The 21,290-nt window shown below is 38.4% G+C and overlaps 1 protein-coding gene across 1 annotated transcript in view; it reads left to right on the forward strand.

The window, feature by feature from the left end:
• The window catches only part of LMBRD1 (LMBR1 domain containing 1), a gene marked incomplete at its 5' end in the record, with an annotated part of 55,536 nt that overhangs the window by 16,357 nt on the left and 17,889 nt on the right, over window positions 1–21,290 (forward strand). The window contains 3 exons of the mRNA XM_008947760.1: window positions 11,188–11,313; window positions 13,748–13,900; window positions 20,803–20,867. Coding sequence (XP_008946008.1) covers window positions 11,188–11,313; window positions 13,748–13,900; window positions 20,803–20,867 — 344 coding nt within the window. The remainder of the gene's footprint in view (window positions 1–11,187; window positions 11,314–13,747; window positions 13,901–20,802; window positions 20,868–21,290) is intronic.

Genomic DNA, 21,290 nt, shown 5'->3' on the forward strand with positions numbered 1-21,290 from the left:
CAGAATACTGTTGTTTTAACAGCATGATTTGTTTGAAGTTGAATATAACAGCAGTTTAGGTGAGTACTGTTTCTATATCTTATTCATATTGCTACAGACCCATTTTTCAAGAACTAAATAAATTCTGAAAGCAAGTTTAAGGACAGATATGCGTAGCACTTTAATCTTGAAGTTTTAAAGTTGTATTCGGAAGAACACTTTCAAACTGAAGTGTTATCAGGGTAATGCTTCCCACATCAGCCTTCAGCTCCTGACACACTACTATACTGTTATAAAGTGCCGTCATCTCTAGTCAGTGATGTGCATTTTCCAAATTACCATTGGGAAGCCAAACCTAGCTCACACTGAGGGTCTCCCATGAGGTCCTCACAGAAGCTTGTGAGGTACAGGCTGGATGAGCAAACAGGTGAACTGAAAATTGCCTGAATGGCTGGGAACAGTTGATAGTCATCAGTAGCAAGAGTGTCTGTGCCAGGGGTCAGGACTGGGTCCAGTTCTTTTATCATCTTCATTAATGATTAGGGTGATGGGGCAGAGTGTGCCTTCAGTAAGCTTGCAGGTGACACAAAACTGGGAGGAGTGGCTGATAGTCCAGAGCTGTGCTGCCACCGACAAGGACTTTGACAAGCTGGAGAAATGGGCTGACAGGAACCTTATGAAGTTCAGTAAGGGTAAATGCATAGTCCTGCAGCCAAGGAGGAGCAAACCCAGCAACCAGTACATGCAGGGGATCACCCAGGAAAGCAGCTTTGAAGAGAAGGATCTGGGGATTCTGGAGGACACCAAAATAACGGAGCCAGCGATGTACCCTTGCTGCAATGAAGACTAATGGTATCCTGGGCTACATTGTGACGACTGTCAGCTGCAACATCATTGGAGTTGATCGTGGCCCTCTGCTCAGCCCTGATGAGGCCACAGCTGGAGTGCTGTGTCCAGTTCTGGGCTGCCCAGCACAGGATGGATGTGCCCCTCCTGTAACTCCATAAGCGAAGGGCCACAAAGATGATGAAAGGAGTTTCTTTCTATAAGGAAAGGCTGAGAGCACTGTTTAGCCTAGAGAAGAGGAAGGCTTGGGAAGTCTTATCAGTGCATACTAATGTCTGAAGAGAGAGTGCAAAGTGCATGGAGCCAGGGTTTTTCCAGTGGTGCCCAGTGATGGAACAAGAGGCAGTGGGCACAAACTGAAACACAGAAGATTCCCTCTCAACGTCAGGGAACTTTAACTGTGTCAACACAGGTTGCTCAGAGATTGTGGAGTCTCCCTACTTGGAGTTACTCAGGAGCCATATGGACAGGGTCCTGGGCAAGCAGCCTTAGTTGACTTTCTTGAACAGCGGTGTTGGACAGGATGACCTCCAGAGGTATCTTCCAACCTCAGATATTCTACAGCCTGTCTACTATGTGAACCTGCAGAATTTAGTAGTTGTACTGATTGGTGGCACTTGCTGTGTTGTATCTCACAGTATGAAATGTCCTCTCTATAAGCTTGGCTCTGGCCTGTGAAAAGCTTGAGGGGACAGTGTTTGCCAGTAAGATTAGTTTTATGGTTACGTCCAACATTAGTTAAATGCAGTTAACTTTTTGTTCCATCACAGCTGTTATTTTGTGAGATTCTTACTATTATTCAGTCACCTCAGTAAAACTTATGGTCATAAAGGTGCAGTGGGTGTTTTGTGGAAAAACAGTGTGCAGACCCAGAGAGGGGTTTTTAGACCCAGAGGCTGCATTTATGCTTCTTGTGACTGACTTTGAGCTGATCCTTATTAGCATGGTCTTCTAGAACATAACACTAAACCTCACACTTCATGTTGCATTTCCTTGCTGAATACACTGAAAAACAGTCTTCTCTTTATGTTAATTGACAGTTTGGAAGACTGGGAGGAGGGAGAAGGGTGCAACTAGATAAGATGTTGGTTCTAAATTTTTAACTTTTAAGGGGAAATAATAAAATTGTGGGTTTATCAAAAGTGTAGATGAAGTCTACAGGTGAACATGATAGATACATTATTACCGGCAAGATCTTAAACATAGCTGTCATTTTTGTCAAGTATATGCAATGTCCAAATGAGTAGCATTATTTAAACTTGATATAGCTCAATTTTCAAAACCATCTTGAATTGGTAGCTGCTTTTCTGTTTTAAAGCTTTAGTAGACTTTGTGTTACTTTTGTGGCATTATGTAATGCATAATACTGAAGTACAGCACTTGATATTTAAAATTGTTTTTTAAGAAATGTGAACAAGTGATCCTCAGAGGGGCTTTGCAAATCTGTGACCTTGATGATTTATACTGACAGCTTTCCGTGTCTACAAATGTGGAATGTAACAAGAAAATGATAAATTAGGGCTGCAGTGCGTTGTTTGAAAGAGTTTCACAGATGATGTAGTTTGCATCTATTCTTTCATTAATGTGTTTTGCATTGAAATGATTTTACATTGCCTTAGGTATTAATACAATAGGTATTGTCAGCTCCAGATTGCTATTTGAATTCAAGGAAGAATAATGTATTATAGTGATAGGCAGATTAATTTTTGAGTGATCTTGTGCATCTCATTTAACATGTCCTTGAAGGATGATTATAATTGTCTCTGTAATTTTTCCAAAACATTTAATAAGCATTATTTGATTTCTTATGAAATTGTAAAGTGATCTTTTTTCCTCAATCCCAAAAGAGATGTTACAAAGCTCAGTTTGTCTACTGGCAAATTTAATGACCTTTTCACATCTAATTTTTGTCCAGAGCATGATTTACTTTTCTTTCAGTTGACTTATTTTTATTAACAGCAAAAAAGCTTAAAACCTTTTATAATCTGTCTAACCTTAAAAGCACTTGTTTACTACTAATTCTATTTTGAGTGGACATCAAACAGTTATCAAAAATCCAGAGGTTAGTAGCATTCATCGTCATTACCACTTAATCACTTCAATGTCAGTTCTTAAATATAAATGAAATGTAGTGATTTGGTAATGTTCACTTCTCCGTGAAGCAGTAAATAACTGAAATAGCAAACCAGTTTGTTCTTTGCTTTAACAGCCTGGTTCTTGCTACATTCTTGAAGAACTGTAGATACTAAACTGCTGGATCAACGGTAGTTTTTTACTTTGAGATTTTAGAGTTGTAGCTGGAAAGGAGGTTAACCTTTTGGTGGTTCATGCTCTTCTAAACCTGATGGAGCAATGCAGATGATGGTAACAGGGCAAAATAATTAGGTTTAGTATTACAACTGATGCAGAGTTAACTTTTACAGATGGTATGTCCAGCAAGCACAAGTTCACTGTGTGCAGTACAGCTGCAGCACAGAGACAGTCCTACTTGGTTTCTACATCTTAAATCTTGACCAAATTTGTTTTGTCCACTTAAACAACGACAATGAAGTGAGACAGTCTTTGAATCTGTACGATGGAGAGAAAACAGTAGTATGAAAAATGAAGGTGACTATGTGGAAAGATGCTGTAGTGATGAGTGTTAGAGAAATGGATAACCACGTACTGAATGCAGTGTTTGTGTTGTGTACAGGAGATTGCTCAAGAAATGCCATACTGAATATACCAGTTCAGGTTGATCAGTCTGTTCCGTGCTTTCAGTTTTTTTTAATACCAATGTTAATAAAAAAAAATTATGCTCTTATAGCAACCGAAAATTGGATACTAAAACTTGGCATGAAAGAGCTCGGATATTTCTAATTTACGTCTTGCATGATTTTCCTGGCTATATGACATGAGCTTCCTGCTCCCAGAAAACCTCCAAAACAAAAAAGCACCCCACCTCCCTCCCAAATAAAACCCAAACCAAAACAACAACAACAAAACCCCACAACACAAACCATCAGCAAGCAAAACAACTGTCCATGAGATGATCTGCCATTTTCAGATGTGTTTAAGTGTCTTTCTCCTTGGCTTTTCGCAATTTGACAGTGTGAACCGCTGTCACTGTTTGCTGTGGCTAATGGCGTTTTGAAAATGAGATTCCTTAATTCCAGTTTTTATCTTTAGAATGGTAGTATATATAGCTAGCCAGACAGAGACAGATTTCTTTAATGTGAGGAAAGTAGAATACTACTACTCTTAGAGTCAGTTTACTTTTCCGTAAAACTGCAGTTTAGGTGCACAGAGAAGAAAGGTACATTCTCAAGAGAGGTGGAATCCTTGTTCCTTTACACAAGCTTAGGAACGTTGCCTGCATTGATATAATATAAGTAAGTACACCACACTTCAGACTACTGAACTGGACTAGTTTACCTGTTCCATCAGCAGTAATACTGACAAAGGTGTATTGTATCTGCATGGAAGTGTTCAGTATAGGCAACTGAACAATATCAATTGCTATGAGGAATAGAAGATATCATGATGTGACTTCTCTCATGCTTGATGTAATTCAAATAAAAAGCTAATTAGGCTATGAATAAAGAAAAATGTCTTCTATATCAAAATATGCTTGAAATGGTGAGGGGTTTGTGAAACACTGATATTGAAACAAACTTATTTTTCCTTGGCTTATTGCTTTGAAGCAATGTGTATATTAATCTAGGGCTTATCTGGTTTTAACTTGAATAGATGCATTTTTGATCAGTCTAGTTGGTAGAATTGAACATTTTCATGGTCACACTTTCAGGTGGTCTTGAAACAAGCTGTTGTAAGAAAACAGGGATTTATGTATTTAAAGTTATGAGCATTTCTTTTTATGCCTTTTATACAGTGGTATGATGAATTCTCTATCTTTTGTCTTGTGACTTCACTAGAGGGCAGTGCTATGCAAGTAATGTTAGTAGTAATTTCTACATTTTTTGCACAAGATTATACACACTTAAAACAACTCAGTGTTAGCACTTAAACCATACCTGCTTGATATATGTACCTCTAAAAATTAATGGAATGAGGATTCTTTCTGCTATGCTACAGGAGTACTTCCTGATAATTTCTTGAAGTCATCTTTAATTCTCAAAAAAATATCTTTAACCAGAAAAAGCTGTTAAACTTTCAGTTACATTGCTGGTGGTGTACCAAACTGATCAGAAACAACTTACCTGTTCTGTTTGGTCTCTAATAAAGAGGTAATCCTATTTGGGCTGTGAGTTAATCATTAGACCCTCTAGTTAAATTATAATGCCTCATGGCTTCAGCCTTTTTGTAGTAGGTGTCCAAAATTAGCTTTAACTGAAGCCTTTTCTGAAGTCATTTGCTTTATTAATTTCATTGTTTTTTCCGTGCTCCTAATGACTGATCTGTGTTCTTATGGCTGTCCTGCTTGATTACTGGGTGCTCCCACCTTAATACACCCTTTTTAGCGTAACTCTTTGGTAGCTTGTGCAATTGAAGAACGTTAAACGAGCAGTTACAGTTCCTGGTGCAAAAACCTTTATGGACTTTTTTTTTTTTAAATACTCAAGATTTTATCCATGACATAGTTGCTTGTTGCAACTTCTGGAAAATATGACTTTACAACTTGTCACAGCTTTGTTTTCTGTATTCTGCTTAGGAGTGGCTATTAACATACTGGGCAACTAGTAAGAAAGCCTATTCCCTTATCTAGTTGTGGACTCTGAGCTCAGCAAGTCTGAAGTGTTGCAAGATGATGAGTCTGCAAGAGAACAAAGCAAGTTGTCCTTCTGAATCATAACTGTGGAATGACATGAGAATAGCTGGATCTGCTGCAGATAGGATAGGAAGGAAAGGAGAGACAGGAAAAGTGAAGATTAAGCAAACTGGAAGCAATACTCATGTAACCTCTATTGAGGTATTTTAGTGCTCTGTCTGCAGCACAGAGTGTGTGTGGGTTTAATGGCATACTGAGAGAACAGCTAGAGAATGCTTCTCACTGTTCTTCAGTACCTACTGGTACTGCATAACCAGTATTGAACTAATGGTTGCTTTCATGTGAGTTACAAGGCTCTTCTTGCTTTACTGATGACAGATTTCTTTGCAAATTCCTGTCTCAGGCCTAGACACCACTTCTGTGGATAATAACTAAGAAGTCTTAAGAGCTTTCTTTAGACTTTTTTTTTTTTATAGGATGGGTAAACTGGAGTTCCTGTTGCTTTAAGTTGTTCTGTTGTTTTTTGTATCTTCTTGTTTAGAGTAGAAGTCCACCTACTTCAAGAAACTTATGAGGGACTTATCCATCCAGAGATATTATCTGTATTGCCTGCAGGCAGACTCTTGAATCTGAATGAGACAGATGCTCATGGGTGATGTCTCTAATTTGTACTTACTAGGGTTTGGCTTTCCAGCCCTTAAGCTAACTAACAGGGGGTGATCTCTTATGTGGATCACTTGTGGGGCTTCAAGAGAGTGAATTTTCTAAAATAAGGGTTTTTTTAAACTATAAATTTACATTTTTCCTACTGTAAAATGGGTTTTCAATGAAGCTGAGCAGGCATTAGGTAGCAGCAAAGATGGCAGCCTGAGAATTTAAAGACCTACCCTCACAGCATGTATTATCAAGTATCAACCTGAACAGCTAGTGTTTAGTAGTAGATTCAGTTAATTTTTAAGAACCTATGTGGAAAAAACAGTCATGTATGCTGTAATTGCCTGTTACCTTTGGATGACTGCTTTTATTCTTCAGTGCAGTGCCTCTTATCTGACTTAATGCTCCTAGGCAAAGGTGGTCTCAAAATAAGTCCTGGAAACTGTTTCAGTGCTCTACATATATCAAGATTTAATTATCAAAATTCAGGAATATAAACTAACTTGTCTTAACTACTGTAAAGACTCTTCTGATTTTTGTTCATATTCCAAACTTTGAACCAAGAGCTTGTTTCAGGACTGAGCCCTCCCTTAGCTTTAATGTACAGCTTTTGGTTTTCCTCTGCCTACCTGCAATACGTTACTTTCTTTTTGAGTTGCAGATGCCCAAAATAATAGCTCATGAATAACCTAACACTTGGGCTAACTCACGGGATGAAAATTTTGTTCAGGGCAGCCTTAAACTTCTATATCAGCCTGAAGGGAAGTGCAGCCCTGAAACTGAGCTGATACAGCTTCTGTTCAGACCTGTGACACTTGACATAGAATCATAGAATCATAGAATCCTTTAGGTTGGAAGGGACCTCCAAGATCATCAAGTCCAACCATTGAGCCATTATGGCTCTAAAGTCCTCTGCTAAAACAGATCAGAATCTGTCACGGTTGGAAGGGACCACAAGGATCACCCAGTTCCAACCCCTCTGCCATGAGCAGGGACACCTCCCAGTAGACCAGGCTGCCCAGAGCCTCATCCAGCCTGGCCTTGAGGCCCCATCCCTGGGGGTCTTTAACCACCTCCCTGGGCAACCCATTCCAGGGTCTCACCACTCTCATGGTGAAGAACTTCTTCCTCACGTCCAGCCTGAATCTGCCCACCCCCATGCCCCCTAGTCCTGTTGTTACTCGATAGCCTAAAAAGTCCCTCCCCAGCTTTCTTGTAGGATACTGATTGTGGCCTTCCAGTATCCCCCTAAGATACTGGAAGGCCACAATATGATCACCTCGGAGCCTTCTCTTCTCCAGACTGAACAGCCCCAACTCTCTCAGTCTGTCCCCATAGGAGAGCTGCTCCAGCCCTCGGATCATTCTCGTGGCCCTTCTCTGGACACGCTCCAGCAGGTCCACGTCCCTCTTGTAATGGGGGCTCCAGAACTGGATGCAGTACTCCAGGTGGGGTCTCACCAGAGCAGAGGAGAGGGGGAGAATCACCTCCCTCAACCTGCTGGCCACACTTCTCTTGCTGCAGCCCAGGATCTGGTTGGCTTTCTGGTCTGCAAGTGCACACTGCCGGCTCATGTTGAGCTTCTGACATGAGATGACTCATCTTTGTCCTTCATTCTAGATATCCATGTCTTGAAGGACCAATGCAGCTTTTCCTCGCTGATGATGGGAGGCTTATTGCATAATCATCTTGCTATTAGCATCTTTTGTATTCAGGGAAGGAACTTTGGCTTTAACACTAGAGCAGGCTTGATGTTCAGGCATGTAATTCACATCTGCAAAACCAGCAAAACAATGCATCACTTTAAGAGCTGCAGTTTGCTTTGTAGGAACTTAGATTTAGAAGATTTAAAACTTGGAATATTACTCCTTAAGTATTTCTGCTGAATAAATACTTGATATCAGCTGTTTGATGGTAGCTGTTAAGCAGAGGCTTACACCTGTTCTCCTAATGGTGGATTCTAAATAGTTTGAAGCTTAGGTTTCTGAAGTTGTGTAAAGCTGTTGTTGTAACAATCTTTCTTTTTTGTGTTTCTATGGCATGTCTTTGGTTCTGGCTGAAAATGTTTTTGGTTTCAAAAGGACCTTAGTTAGATTGCAGCCTGCATTCTAGTTATGAAATTGGATGGTATTTATACCATTTCTACCAAATTGTGGGGTTACGCTACTAGCAGACAGTCTTGAGCGAGGTTTTTCAGGGTCAGTAGGGCCTAATGCTGTTCAATCTTCATAAACTATCTGACTGATGGGCTTGAGTACATAGTCGTAGTTTGAGAAAGGTATCAAACTGGGAGAAGTAGATATAACAGGATGAGGAGCCACCATGGAGACACAGACAGGTGGAAAGATTGGATCATCGAGTATGACATCAGGTTTTGCAGATGTTAAGGCCATCTCTTGGAATGAATGAATTCCAAGTAATGGTTCATGCTGTGGTATAACTGGCTGCGTGATGGCTTTGCTGAGAAGGATGTTGAAGTCCTAGTGGACAGCAAGCTGAGTATAAGCCAGCAATGTGCCCTGCAGCAGAAAGGGAAACGGTGTCCTGGACTTGCATCAGCAAGAGCATAGCCAGTGGATGCGAGTATTGCACTTCACCTTGTACTTTCAAAGCCACACCTAGGACTGCTGTGTCTCTCTTTGGTCCCTCAGTTGAAGAAAACTGGAGAACTGTGGAGGCCCCAGTGGATGCTTTTGAAAGTGATTAGGTCAGAGAAGGCAAACCATAAAGAAAGCTTGAAGGAATTCTTTCTTCAACTTAGAGGAGAAGAAAATTGGGAGAGACTGCTTTTCAGATCCTATATATAGCAAAACAGCTTAATGCTCTCAAAGGAGATACTCTAAAGGGAGAATTGAGCTGTGTTTATGGACAGAGTTGTAAAGTTCGTCTCTGACTTAAAATACTTAATTGTGTAGGTAGGCCTTGCTGTGATTCTATTGCTGTGCTCCAGCCAAAACTTCTAGAGTGTCTTAGAAAGCATGAAATTTCATTGCCATCATTACCCTGTGGTAGGAGATGTCTTTCCCTTATATAACTTTTACAGCCAAAAACTCTAACAGAAGGACTGAAATTGACAGTTACATTTTTGTAGCTAAAATACATGGAGTTTATTTGGAATAGTCTGTAAACAAATACTGCAAATACTTTTTGGGGGGCTGTGTTCAGGTGACAAATGAGAGTATGTCAGCTGTGAAGTCCTGAAATGCTGAGCAGATAGCTAACAGCTTACCTTATTCTCTAGGAGTCTGTGGTAAAACCAATTCTAATACTTTGTAGCTACACAAAAAGTCATACAGTGCAATTTGTCAAAGATCTCGTTGAATGTGTTCTTTGCTTATATGTGCCTCAAGAAATATTTTAGGGCAAATCCTTTTTTCTTACCCGTATTAAAATGCTGTAGTGATTTAACAGGTACCATTGTTTTCTTGGGTTTGAAGCCTGTTGATAGACATATACACTGTGTGTTTGTTGAACTTAACTGACACTGTTCCAACAATTTGCTCGTAATTGTCACTGAACATCAGAAACCTAATTCCATGGTAAGTGGACAAGGGTGTCAGACTTCTAAGCTTGCTTTATACTTTTGTAGTCTAATACTTGGAGGAATGTTTCCTGAAATCATGGAATATTGTTGCCTGCAGAGTGAAACTGAGGTTTGTGTGCTTGGGGTCAGATATTTTTATTGAAATAGTTGTTACTTTAAATAGTTAATGTGGCTTTAAGCTACAATAATAAGACCCCCTTGTTGAAGGGGCTTAGAAATGGTTGTTGGTGGCAGGATATATGACATGTTGACAGTAAAACACCAAAAAAAAGGGTAGTGCCTTTCTCTGAATACAATGTATGAGACATTGCTATGTTTAAGTAGGTCCTTAGGCAGGTCAAATCATGTCTTGTGTACAGAAAGCTCATGTGATATGATGGCATGTTTGGTGACACTTATAACACCCCCCCATTTGTGTTAAATCTAAGTATGAAAGTGCTCGAAGGAGGGAGTGGTATTCCTGTGAAAAGCTGGAAAACTCTTATGAAACTAACAAACGTTCAGATATCAAGCATTTCAGTAAAACTGCATGTGTTAATTGTGACTAAGAGAAAGAAAAGAAAATCCTTCCTGCTAAGAGCTATGCAGCAACAGCTTATCACCAGCAGCCTCCCACCCACAATAAAACAAAAAGCCTTTGGCTAGTGTCTCTAAACTTCTTGGAGAAACTTCTGACCTTGGCCTAGATGTATGAGTCATAGGACAGCAAGGAGGGAAGAGTGCCTTTTTCTTTTTTACCTTGCCTCAAATATCTGTTTCTTCTTCTGTTAGTGGAAAGCTTATGGACTCTGCATTGGAAAAATATGGGCATACTGTTGATGTAGGAAGCTGGCAAATGCTTCGAATGGTATAGGATTTATACGTAGGAATAAATGCTAATGGAACTTGTGAGCGTGAGTGTGTATCTAAGCAGTCTTGGAATGAAACTGAATTTAGGTGTTCACCTAGCTTCTGCTGTCTTTTTACTGAAGAATTTTTTTAGTAAACCAGGTACTTTCTACATAATTTTAACTTTAAGTTCAAGGCTACAGGCTACAAAGAAATTGTGTGTACTTTACTTGTAAAACTAATTAAGTTCAAGATACAGAAGTTCCTGTATTATACAATGTTTTGATTATGATCCGAAGTGGGAAAGTTACGAGTTTGGGCAACTCAAGGGCTAGCTTGATAAATCTTCAGTGGGCTCTGCTTACATGAAGTCTTAACACATGCTATTGTCTTGCTGATCACAAGATGCTTAAGTAGCGTTGGAGCAATGTGGGACGCTGGAATCTGCATAGCATGCTTTTTGTTTTGCTCAAAAAAGGAAAAGAACTGATTGCCCTAGGAAGTCTGTTCTAGAAGGAGGGTGTGGGGGGAAAAAAAGCAGCAGTGATACCTTTATAGCTACAACGTACAGCAGCCTCAGATGAAAATGTATGGCAGAAAATTTGAGTGTGTTTCCATTTTATTTTAGGCCTATGGTATGTCAGCTTTGCCCCTAAACTTGATTAAGGGAACTACCAGTGCAGCTTATGAACGTTTAGAGAACACTGAAGATATTGAAGAAGTGGAGCAACATTTACTAAGGATTAAATCAAAGGTATGATCTTCACTGTTCTTATATCCCTGAAGATTTTTTTCTTCCTTGCTTACTAGTTTACGGTCGTGCTGTAGAGTCTGTTCCAGAAAGACTAGGGAGTCAGAAGTGACTAGCTTGCAGTTATGAGTTATTTGGAAAGAAATCATGTTTGTGTAGTAACAATCAGATTTTCTTTCAGTCCTGTGGCAGCAGATGCTTCTGTCTAGCTAATAATGGTACTGATGAGCTAAACTCAAACTTCTCCAATTCTACTTGGCTATATGGAATAGATAATGTGTAGAAGTTAGGGTTATTAACCTCACTTAGTCTGCTGCCAGATATGGCATCCAATTTGTTGATACTTAATGTAGTTATCAACACTGGATACTTGCCACATGGAGCTGTCATGAGTTCAATTCATCAAACTATTAATCATATTTATGAGTAAATAACAGCCCCAGCTATTCTTACTTCCCAGTTAATGTACCTTGCTGTTATAAACAGTTTCTTTTATGAAAATCATACATATGGAGACCTCTGTTCTGAATCCTAAATGTCTCTAAGACGTTAATGCCATCTATAAACCCATGATGGTTTTGCAGCTCAGTGAAATGATGTGCTTAACCAAGGCGGACATTTTTAAAAATCTAAGAGTGAAAGCTGAAGGAGGTTAAGATTTCTTCTTTACGTACAAGATGCTAGGGATAATCTCCCACCCTTTTCCCTATTCATTTCAAGTAATGGCTTGACCAGTGTTCTCACAGGCCTGTGTGCTGGGAAAAGTGCATGAAGATGCATCACTTTCATCCTGGAAGTCCATCTATGATAGCAGCATTTAAACAGTTCCAACAGTTTTCCCTTGATACTTGGCGACTTCTACATAGTGTGGGCACCTTCAGTGTTCTAAAATTCTTGTTGCAGATTGAAACTTAGTTTCCCCCAGTTTAAAATGTAAAGTTGTAGTATGTACAGAGTACTACTACAATAAAGGCATCTGTATTACTGAGGTGAATGAGAAAAATGAGAAGTCCCTGAAAAACAGAGCATTACTTGCTATGGAAGACTATGCCAGATTATGAGAATTTGCAGGCAACTGGCCTTGTTGTTCAATCTAGCTAACAAATAGGATCAAAAAGTAGAAAGTCTTTAAATTACATCTGGCTTTATGTGACCAGTAATACTAAGTAATTTTCCTTGGTTTATGGATTATGGTCAGGATTCTGTCTCAGTCAGTCTGTAATGGAAATCTTAGTTCTTCACTTACATTTGCATGAAGTGGAAGAAAGTGCATGTAGCTGAGAGTCATGTACAGTCAAAACTAGAGGTATGAAAGTATGTTACTTGAGCCAATTAAAAGATTCAGTATGTACTATGGTCTTCTGCTATTAGTAAATACCTATGGCTTTATTTCATTAGTCTTAAATAAAGCAGGAACTTGGAGTTTGGGTGGTTTTCAAAGTCTTTTCCAAGTCACTGGGGTGCTATAGAGGATATGTGCTCCTGTTATAAGTACACTGTGATCTCCAATTGGAGTGTTCTATGTGCCTGGAATATCGTCTTAGCCTTGTAACACTTCTGAGAAATTTATCTGAAGTAGATTTACTTGAACTTTACTGGGTTTGAAGTGTTTCACTATTTACAGGAAGGACCTCTTAAAATAAGAGGAAAAAATGAATAGACAATTTCAAAAAATTAAAAATATAGTTTAGTACATCTACTATAAAAGAACTGTTTCTTACCCAAGGCTTATTTTCTAGCACCAATCTTACGAAAAATTTTGGTTCAGCTACTTAATGCCTGTTTTGTTGGTTTTGCTTATTGGTGTATAACTGAGACTTAAGGATGTGCTCAATTTACTGTGTGCAATGGTGCCTGCTTAGTATTTAGAGGCTCAGAATTAAAGTATGCTCTTAAAAAATTGTCGAACAATTATCTGACGCATGTCTTGTTTGGATTTCTGGAAGGTTAATTTTTAGGACACCGAGTCATTTTGCTTTTGCAAGCATAAGAAACATAGCTGAGTATTGTAGAGTGCTGGACAGAAAAATACAGATGCTAAACTTAATATATTGGCTTAGTCATGGAATTTGATTGGAAGGGATCTCTGCAAGTCATCAGGTGCTGCCCTCTGCACAAAGCAAGGCTTCGTTTCAGATTAGGGCAGGTTATTTCAGATTGCATTTGGGCCCTTTAAGTGTTTCTAGCCATGGAGACTGCCTGCCCTGTTAAAATTTTTGAAAAGCCTCATTGTGAAGAGTGTTTTATACTACTTTTTAGGAGTTCCCCTTGTTGGCAGCTTGTGACTTTTGCACTTCATCCTCCTGCTGTGCATAGAAACAGTGTGAAATCTATACCGCAGAGTCTTCGGAGCTTTTGTAACTCTGTAAACTAGGTATCGAGCCTATTTTCTTGATTCAGTGTGCCTTGATCTCATGCACTGTTTGTTGGTATCCAGTGCAGAGATGGTCGGCCTCTGGCATCAAGGGATAGACGGACTTTACAGCAACTAGAAGAGAGACTGAGGACACTTCGAAGAAGAGAGAGGCATCTGGAGTCTATTGAGAAAAGCTGGTGGACAAAGTTCTGCGAAGCTATCCGGCCTTTGAAGGTAAAACTTTTTTCACTTTTTGAGACTTAAATTGGAATAACTTCAAGCTTTCTTCTTCCCATGTAAATCGTAAGTCAAGTTTATCAATTACCATCCTGAATATCAACTGCTTTTTTAATTACTGTTATACTACATAATACTAGCCCTATAGCAAGCTCTGTTTGAGCTCTTGGAAAACCCTTTACTTTGCCTAAAATATGACTAGAATTAAAAAGGGGACTGTCCCAGCTGATCTACTATACTGCCAGTGCCATGGAGACCTGAATATCTTATCTTTTCTCAGGCATATCAAAACCGGAAGAAGGAAGAGTGCTGTATCTCTCAAGTAGCTTAGGTTAATCTAAATTACATGTAGGCAGCAGAAGTGAGAGATACTTTGAAGAGAATATGCATTTGGAATGAGCATCTTGCCAAGTAATTACTTGATCAGTAGTAAGCTAGCGGCATAGAACTTATGTCTTGATACTTAACCAGTGCAAAGGAGACTGTTACTGGGGCAAAGCTTTGATCTTGGTCTCTTTTTGATCTTGGGACTTTGATTGTAGTAGATATCTGGTTTTAAAAACCAGTACTTCTTTGGAACAGTGTTGCCATATAAAGTATTTTTTTGCCAACTAGATAGAAGAAGAAATTTTAGCATTACTTTAAACTTTGAAAAGCTGAGAGAGAGCCTATAAGCAATTTCCTCTTAACATCATTGCAACCGTTAATGCTGGGTACCAATGGAAATGGGCTGAAATTGCAATCGAATAAAAACTTTCAGTGTTAAATACTTGGTGGAAGTTATCTGTCTATGATACATTAGAAATCTAGACTTTGCCCTTTCGTTTGAAGGACAAGTATCACTAACTGCTTACTTTGACAGTTTAGGTGCTGCTTCTGATTCAAAATAGCCTTGTGTAGTTTTTTAACTTTTCACATTAGCCTTATATTTGAGAAAAGCATTGGCCTTATCTATTGTGTGTAGGACTTGGTTCATTGTGTTCTCATAGGGTAGTGTACAAATCATTAGTTATTCACAGATTATCACTTACAGTCAGGGTGCTATTCCAGTATCTCTTTGTTCTTGTGGTTTGAATGCTTTTTTTCTCTCAATAACTTTGACAGGCACTGTGAATTGTTGACTTAAATTCTAGACTAAAGAGGAATTTTTCCTGACATATTTTCACTTAGATGAGGGTTGTGCTATGAAGCATGTTACAAAACCTATTTACTTTGACTCTTCTTTGAGCTGCCCTGTGGAGGTGATAATATCCATGGCTTAATTAAAAATATCTTAACTCTTGCAGGACTGTTTTATTGTTGATTTAGTAGCATTTGAATTGTCTTTCCACTTACATAACTTGTCAATAGTGCAGTTAGTGGCTTACATGAAATGAAGGAAATCTTTTAATGTTTATGTAAATATTTGTGATCAATGTAGAAGTGCAGAAAATTGCTTTGCAACACTTCTGTCTTTAGTGGAACTTGTGTATTATTGTTCAACAATGTGGCTATTTCTCAGACTTGAAGAGCAATTTCATTTATTGTGAGGCAAGTACTAGATACGGGGAAAGCTATTTCTGCTTTGTTTGGTATGGTCAGGTTCATGGGAGTTGCAGACTCTTACTCAGTCTGACAGAACAGAATAACGTGTTCAGGCATAGCACTTCATCTTGGAGGTCTGTAAATGACAGTTAACACTGTAACTTAGTGTCCATATTCAGACTTCTATAATCATACTATCTTTGCTAAGTGTACTCCTGTATTCTTGCTTTAATTCTGTTGTTACTGCTAAATGTATGTTAGCATATGATCTGTTTCTAAACAAGCCAAAACTTTCTCTGAAGAATAAACTTTCTTTGTAATGGAGTGAACTATATTTTGAGAACAATTGTTTTACTCGAAGCTAAATCAAAGTTGTGTTGCTTTTGACTAAATTGCAAAATAACCTCTGGAAGATCTTGAGCAAGTGAGTAATGGTCAGCATGGCATTGACAAGTAATGTTCAACTTGTCTCATTTCTTTCTACAAAATGTAACCTTTTCTATAGATAGTAAGTCTACTGTTTCTCCTTTCTTTGTTATGGTTTCTGACACTTTCATCTGATATTCTCAGCAGCAAGAGAAATGTAGTGTACTCTAGGGATAGGTATAAAAACTTTTTAGAGAGAACCTTCAGAGCACATAGTTGTATTTGCCTAATATATGAACAAGACTCTAAGCCGTGGAAGCCTACTCAACAATGATTTAAGTTGGGAGTATTACATCAGTTCTTCACAAGGTACTTCAAAACAGTTTTGAGCTAACTGAACAGATGCCTAAGGTGAGTAATAATAAAATATTAAGTGCTCTTTTCGAGATTGAGACTGTGAACAGAGCATGCTTATGTGGCTTAACTTAAGCAGAGACTTAAAGACATTGGCATCAGTCTGAGTATATGGAAGCCACTACAAAGAGAACACTGTTCTCTTGATAAATGGAGTGGTACATTTGAACTCTATGAAGGGAGGGAGAAACTGTTCTTCTATCTAATGCTAAGTATAATGAGGACTTTGTATAGATGCATCAGTCTCTCTACCTGCCACTGCAGACCTTTGGAGAGGCATAGGGACAATTAACATTGTCTTGAGGATGAAGGACTAGGGTTTTCCTCTTCTTGTATTGGGATTTTGGTTACATTATTGTCTTAGTAGCACTTTGGAATTATCAGGCTTAGCTTGAATGAGATTTGGGAGCAGGAATAACAGACAAAATGTTCTCTGAGAAACTCAAGGATGGTGCAGGGCTCTTGGGAATGTTTAGGAAGTTGAAAGGAGGTACTGGGGAAAACTATAAGCAGAACATGAATAATGTCAAAAAAGACTTAAAAAATTGTGACTTATGTTCAGTATCTGTGGAAAAAATACATTAATCAGTTGGATATTTAAAAATTATTTGGCCTGACTTATTAAACTGAAATGTAATTCAGCTTTCCATTTTTACTATTGAGAAATGACTACATTGACACTTTGGTCTTGGTTCTTACTTAGCCATGTCTTTTCATCCAGTGTTCAAGTGTAGAAGAGAGCTTTAAATAAAACCAGTTCTTATGGCCTTCTGCTTTAGCTTCTTCCTTTCTCATCTGTGTAGAGACTTTTTATTAAGCTGCTGCCTGGAATGAGTTCCTTTAGAAGCTTAAGCTGTATTAATAGGTATTTCAACTCATTTGTTTTGTAATACCTGCAGTCTTGCATAAAAAAAAAAGTTCAGTTTTTTTTTTTTTGGCAGTTACTTGTATGCATACTGGCTTGTACAACAGATTGTAGAGTAGAAGAATCAAGTAGACACTTAGTGATCAAAGTAATGTAATTGTAAGGCAACATGTCTGAAACCTTTTCTGTAGTAAATGATTGAGTACAGGTGGGTATAGGGTCTGTTTTGTAGCTGAGGGGTATGAGGAAATGCCCTGCTAATGGGGTGGTTCAAACAGAGTATGGTTGCATTGAGGTCATGCTTTCAAAAGGACTAGGAAGTAGGGAATACGGTTGTCATATGCCGAAAGTTAGACTTCTCTTAATATAAATCAAGGGTTGGTTGCTTTTTTTAATGACCTTACTGAATTCCTCTGAGTGTTGTTTGGCTGAAACCCAGGCTTTTTGTTTTTGCCTGTTCTAGTACTAAAAGCTTTTCAGCATCAGTTGATGAATAGTTCTGCTATGAGAACAAGAGGGGTTTTTTTATTAAGATCTGTGCTTTACTCTGAAGTTGAACGTTGTACTCATGTTCTCAGGGGCTTGGATTCTTTCTCATTTATGATGCAACACAAAGGAAAACTTTGTAAATTTTCATGGCTAAGTTTATCTAGAATCTCTGATATTCTAGTTGGTTTAAAGCTTATGAACAGCACTACACTAGTTTCCCAATAAGAACATACATGACAGATTTGTCCTTTTGCTATAGGTGACAAGTAAAAGGCAACAGTGAGTGTGTAGCTCCTGCTGCAATGTTTCTCTAGTCTGTTATAGGCTTGACATGTGGCCAAGTGCTTTATAATAGACTACAGGCCAATCAACACAGCATTTCTAATTAGCTAAGATACAAGGAAAAATTAGGTAAGATCACAAAGATTCCTCCTGTCAAAAGCCTAAGTCAACTGCTCCTCTGAACGTGTGTACATGTAGGTTGATGTTAATTGCAAATCCTTTATGGTTCAGTAGTCTTAATGCTGGAAGTACAGGATGAACTAAGATGGAATGAAGGTCTTTAATATTAGCCTTCTCAGTCTTACATTTAATGGGACTGGAGTTGAAGTTAAAATGGGGAAAAATGGGATAATTGCTTTTTCAACCAATTATCTACTTATGAGAATGTCTTGCATCACTTCAGAAGATATACATATTCCAGAGGAGATATGGATACCTTCCTAGTAGCCATAGCTGGCAGAGTCTGAAGCTTGCATTACTTCATTAACTTATTGGTCTTAATTGTTTTTGAACATCTGTTTCCAGTACAGCTAATACCTAGTGGGACTTTGCTGTGGAGTGGTAAAATCTTATTATGCTTAAATGTGTGGAAATGCACAAGTTAATACTTACCTTGATATTAGTCCCTGAATCAATGCCTAATAAGGCCTATATAATTTGAGTTGGTTTATAAGCGATGTTCTAATATTGTTTGAGTTTGCAGATGGAAGCTTATCTTCAGAATTTAATGAACAATAACAGCATTGTAACTCTGACTATGAGCAGCTGTAATAAAGCTCTTAACCTTTTTGAGATGGCTGTGTGCCAAGTGTTAAGGTTAATAAAATAATTTAAACTGTGAAACTCCCTCATTCATGTCAAAGACCATACACTGTGTTCCTGTATCTAGACTTTGGAAATAAGTCTGTGTAGATTGTCTCAGGTCTAGCAATCATAAACCACCATTGTTTTGGGAAGTTCAGCATGCTTATCTGAGCACTTTCTGTGACTAGGATTTGTAGGAAAATACAGTGCACCTGTTGGAGCTGTAACTGAGTGGGTGCACTATCTGGGCTTGCTTTTGAATGGCATCCCCTAACCCACCTGCTACCCTCTCCTAAGAAAAGATTGTGAGGGAGAAGACCTACCAAAGTAGAGAATGATTTCCTGTCTAGCTTGTAGCCCAGGAAGAACAATAGTTGTTCTTACTGAGGACAGCTTGGAGGACAAAGTCCTTGACTTGTGCTCTATTAGGTAGGCATAATAAGCACTGTTAAAATAAAATTGTGTATTTCAGTTAAGATCTTAAGGAAGAACTTATTTCTCCAAATCTACTGGATTCTGTCAGTTCATAAAAGAACTGAAAAAAGTTAAACCATCGTTGAAAGAAGGTGGCTTCTTCCTCTACAGATGAAAATGAGAAGGAAATGGTGGAAAACAGAATGTACTTAAATGTATTATTTCCAGTTCTCTAAACTTACTGCTAAGTTGTTTGAGTTCTTGCTATTTAAAGTAGACTCAAGCTTTCCATGCTTTGACTGTTTGGGGCCTGAATTGTCTAGCTTTCAAAGGTCTGTGTTTGAGTTTAATCTAGCCCTTAAAACCTGTAAATTCTGAGTGCACAAACCTACTTAACTGCTGATCTAGTTGGTCTATAACATCTTCGTTTAGTGCTGGAAAACTTAGTTTAGTGTCTCGTACACCACCTTGGCTTTCTCAAGAAATTCTGTTCTCATTTTGCACATCAGGTGGTTCCATATTACTGTGCAAGAGGTTAAAAGAAAAGCCTACCATTGCTGATGTTAAAAACAAGAGCAGTATCTGATTAAATTATAGTGTTTTTTTAAAAAAAAAAAAAAATTATCTATGCTTATGACTTGCTGACTAATTAACCACAGCTGTTATACTTGTTTTGGTTTCAAATTCTTGACTAGGGTTTGTGCTCCAGAGGAAGATTGTGGGGCAGATGGCTTTCCTAGTGTAGCTAATTGAGTATAGAAGCTCTTCTAGAACCTTCTCCACAAGAGAGGCCTTTAGCAGTTGTGATACGGTTCTTTAATCACTTGTGGATAGATAGGGTTTTAGAAAAACAGAATTTAAGTAGCAGTTACCTAGATTTGCTTTGAACTCAAGTATTTTCCTTGCTACCTTAGTATTTACAAATATCTTTCTAGTCCATTCTCAAGTTTTCACATCACTTGAACGTTAAATTTCTAGGTGACTTAAACCTTTGAGTTAAAATACTTTTTGAAGTTGATTCCTGTAACTTGAACCTTGAAGATTGCATTAAAATACTCAATACTGATGAGCAACTGAGAGTACATGTAGGCAGAAGCAAGGGAAAAGGAAAGTAAACATAGTCACTTGAGTCTTACATCACTCAATCTGAGTGATTTGGTTTTTTGGTTTCTAGGTAGTGCTACAGAAGGGAGCTTTCACTTGGGAAAGGTGAGATGTTCCTTGTGAGCTGTGCACAGGTTCCCTCCTGTTGGAAGGTGAGCACATGGGCATGGCAGCTGAGAGAGACAAACTTTTGATTTCCCATAAGTAAACCCAAATGCATGCATATAGTTAAGAGTTTCCATGTTATATAGCAAGTACAGGCTGTGCCTTCCATTAAATGTTCATTTAATATAACAACTCAACTGTGTTCTTTGACTTACAGGTAGACTTGTGTATTGCAATATAGCATGTGATGCACTTTAACACTTGATTCTGATTGTAGTGTATTCACCAGCTGGAGAGGTAGTTCTCATCCTACGTGATCAACTTTTTAAACAGTTGCCATAAACCCTGTTTAGCAGAGTAAACATGTTGTTAGCACTTTTCTCTAGTGTTTACCCAAAAGTTACTGTTTCAAGTGTGATTGAGCTCAGAGGTGGTCCAACATCATTACTCCTCTACTGAAACTTAGCCAAGTCTTTACTTGTATCAACTGCAAGGGCTCTCAGTTAAATTGTAAAAAAATCTTTGCTTCCAGATTGTTTGGGGAGTATTCTTCATCATTGTGGCACTGCTCTTCACTGTTTCGCTGTTCTTGTCAAAGTAAGTACATTTCAGCATTTTTCTTAATCACTTAAATGACACCACTTCTGCTCTAACTAATTAGAGGTGATTTGCTTCAAGAGTCAGCCCACTTCTTTTTATGGCATGTTTCTGTAACTAGAGCTGCATTTCTTGTTTTAATAGTATATTTTCAAACTGAGCAAAGTGTGGTACAACAAATTCAAAGAAGGACATAGTTCAGCTTGATTGGCTGTATGCTGCTGAAACCAGCAGTAAGCATATATGTTAAGGAAGTTTATTTCAGATTACAGAAGTATTCTCATTGCTTGAATGAATCTTAATACTGGTAGGTACTTCTTGGGCTGGGTAGCAGGTGCTTAAATTCTTGCAGTAAATGATATATGTACTCCATTATGCTGTGCATTACGTTGTAATTGTTTCATGGTGTTGAAAGCACTATAG

Source organism: Merops nubicus, unplaced genomic scaffold, assembly GCF_000691845.1.
Source record: "Merops nubicus isolate BGI_N331 unplaced genomic scaffold, ASM69184v1 scaffold19009, whole genome shotgun sequence".
Lineage (NCBI taxonomy): Eukaryota > Metazoa > Chordata > Aves > Coraciiformes > Meropidae > Merops > Merops nubicus.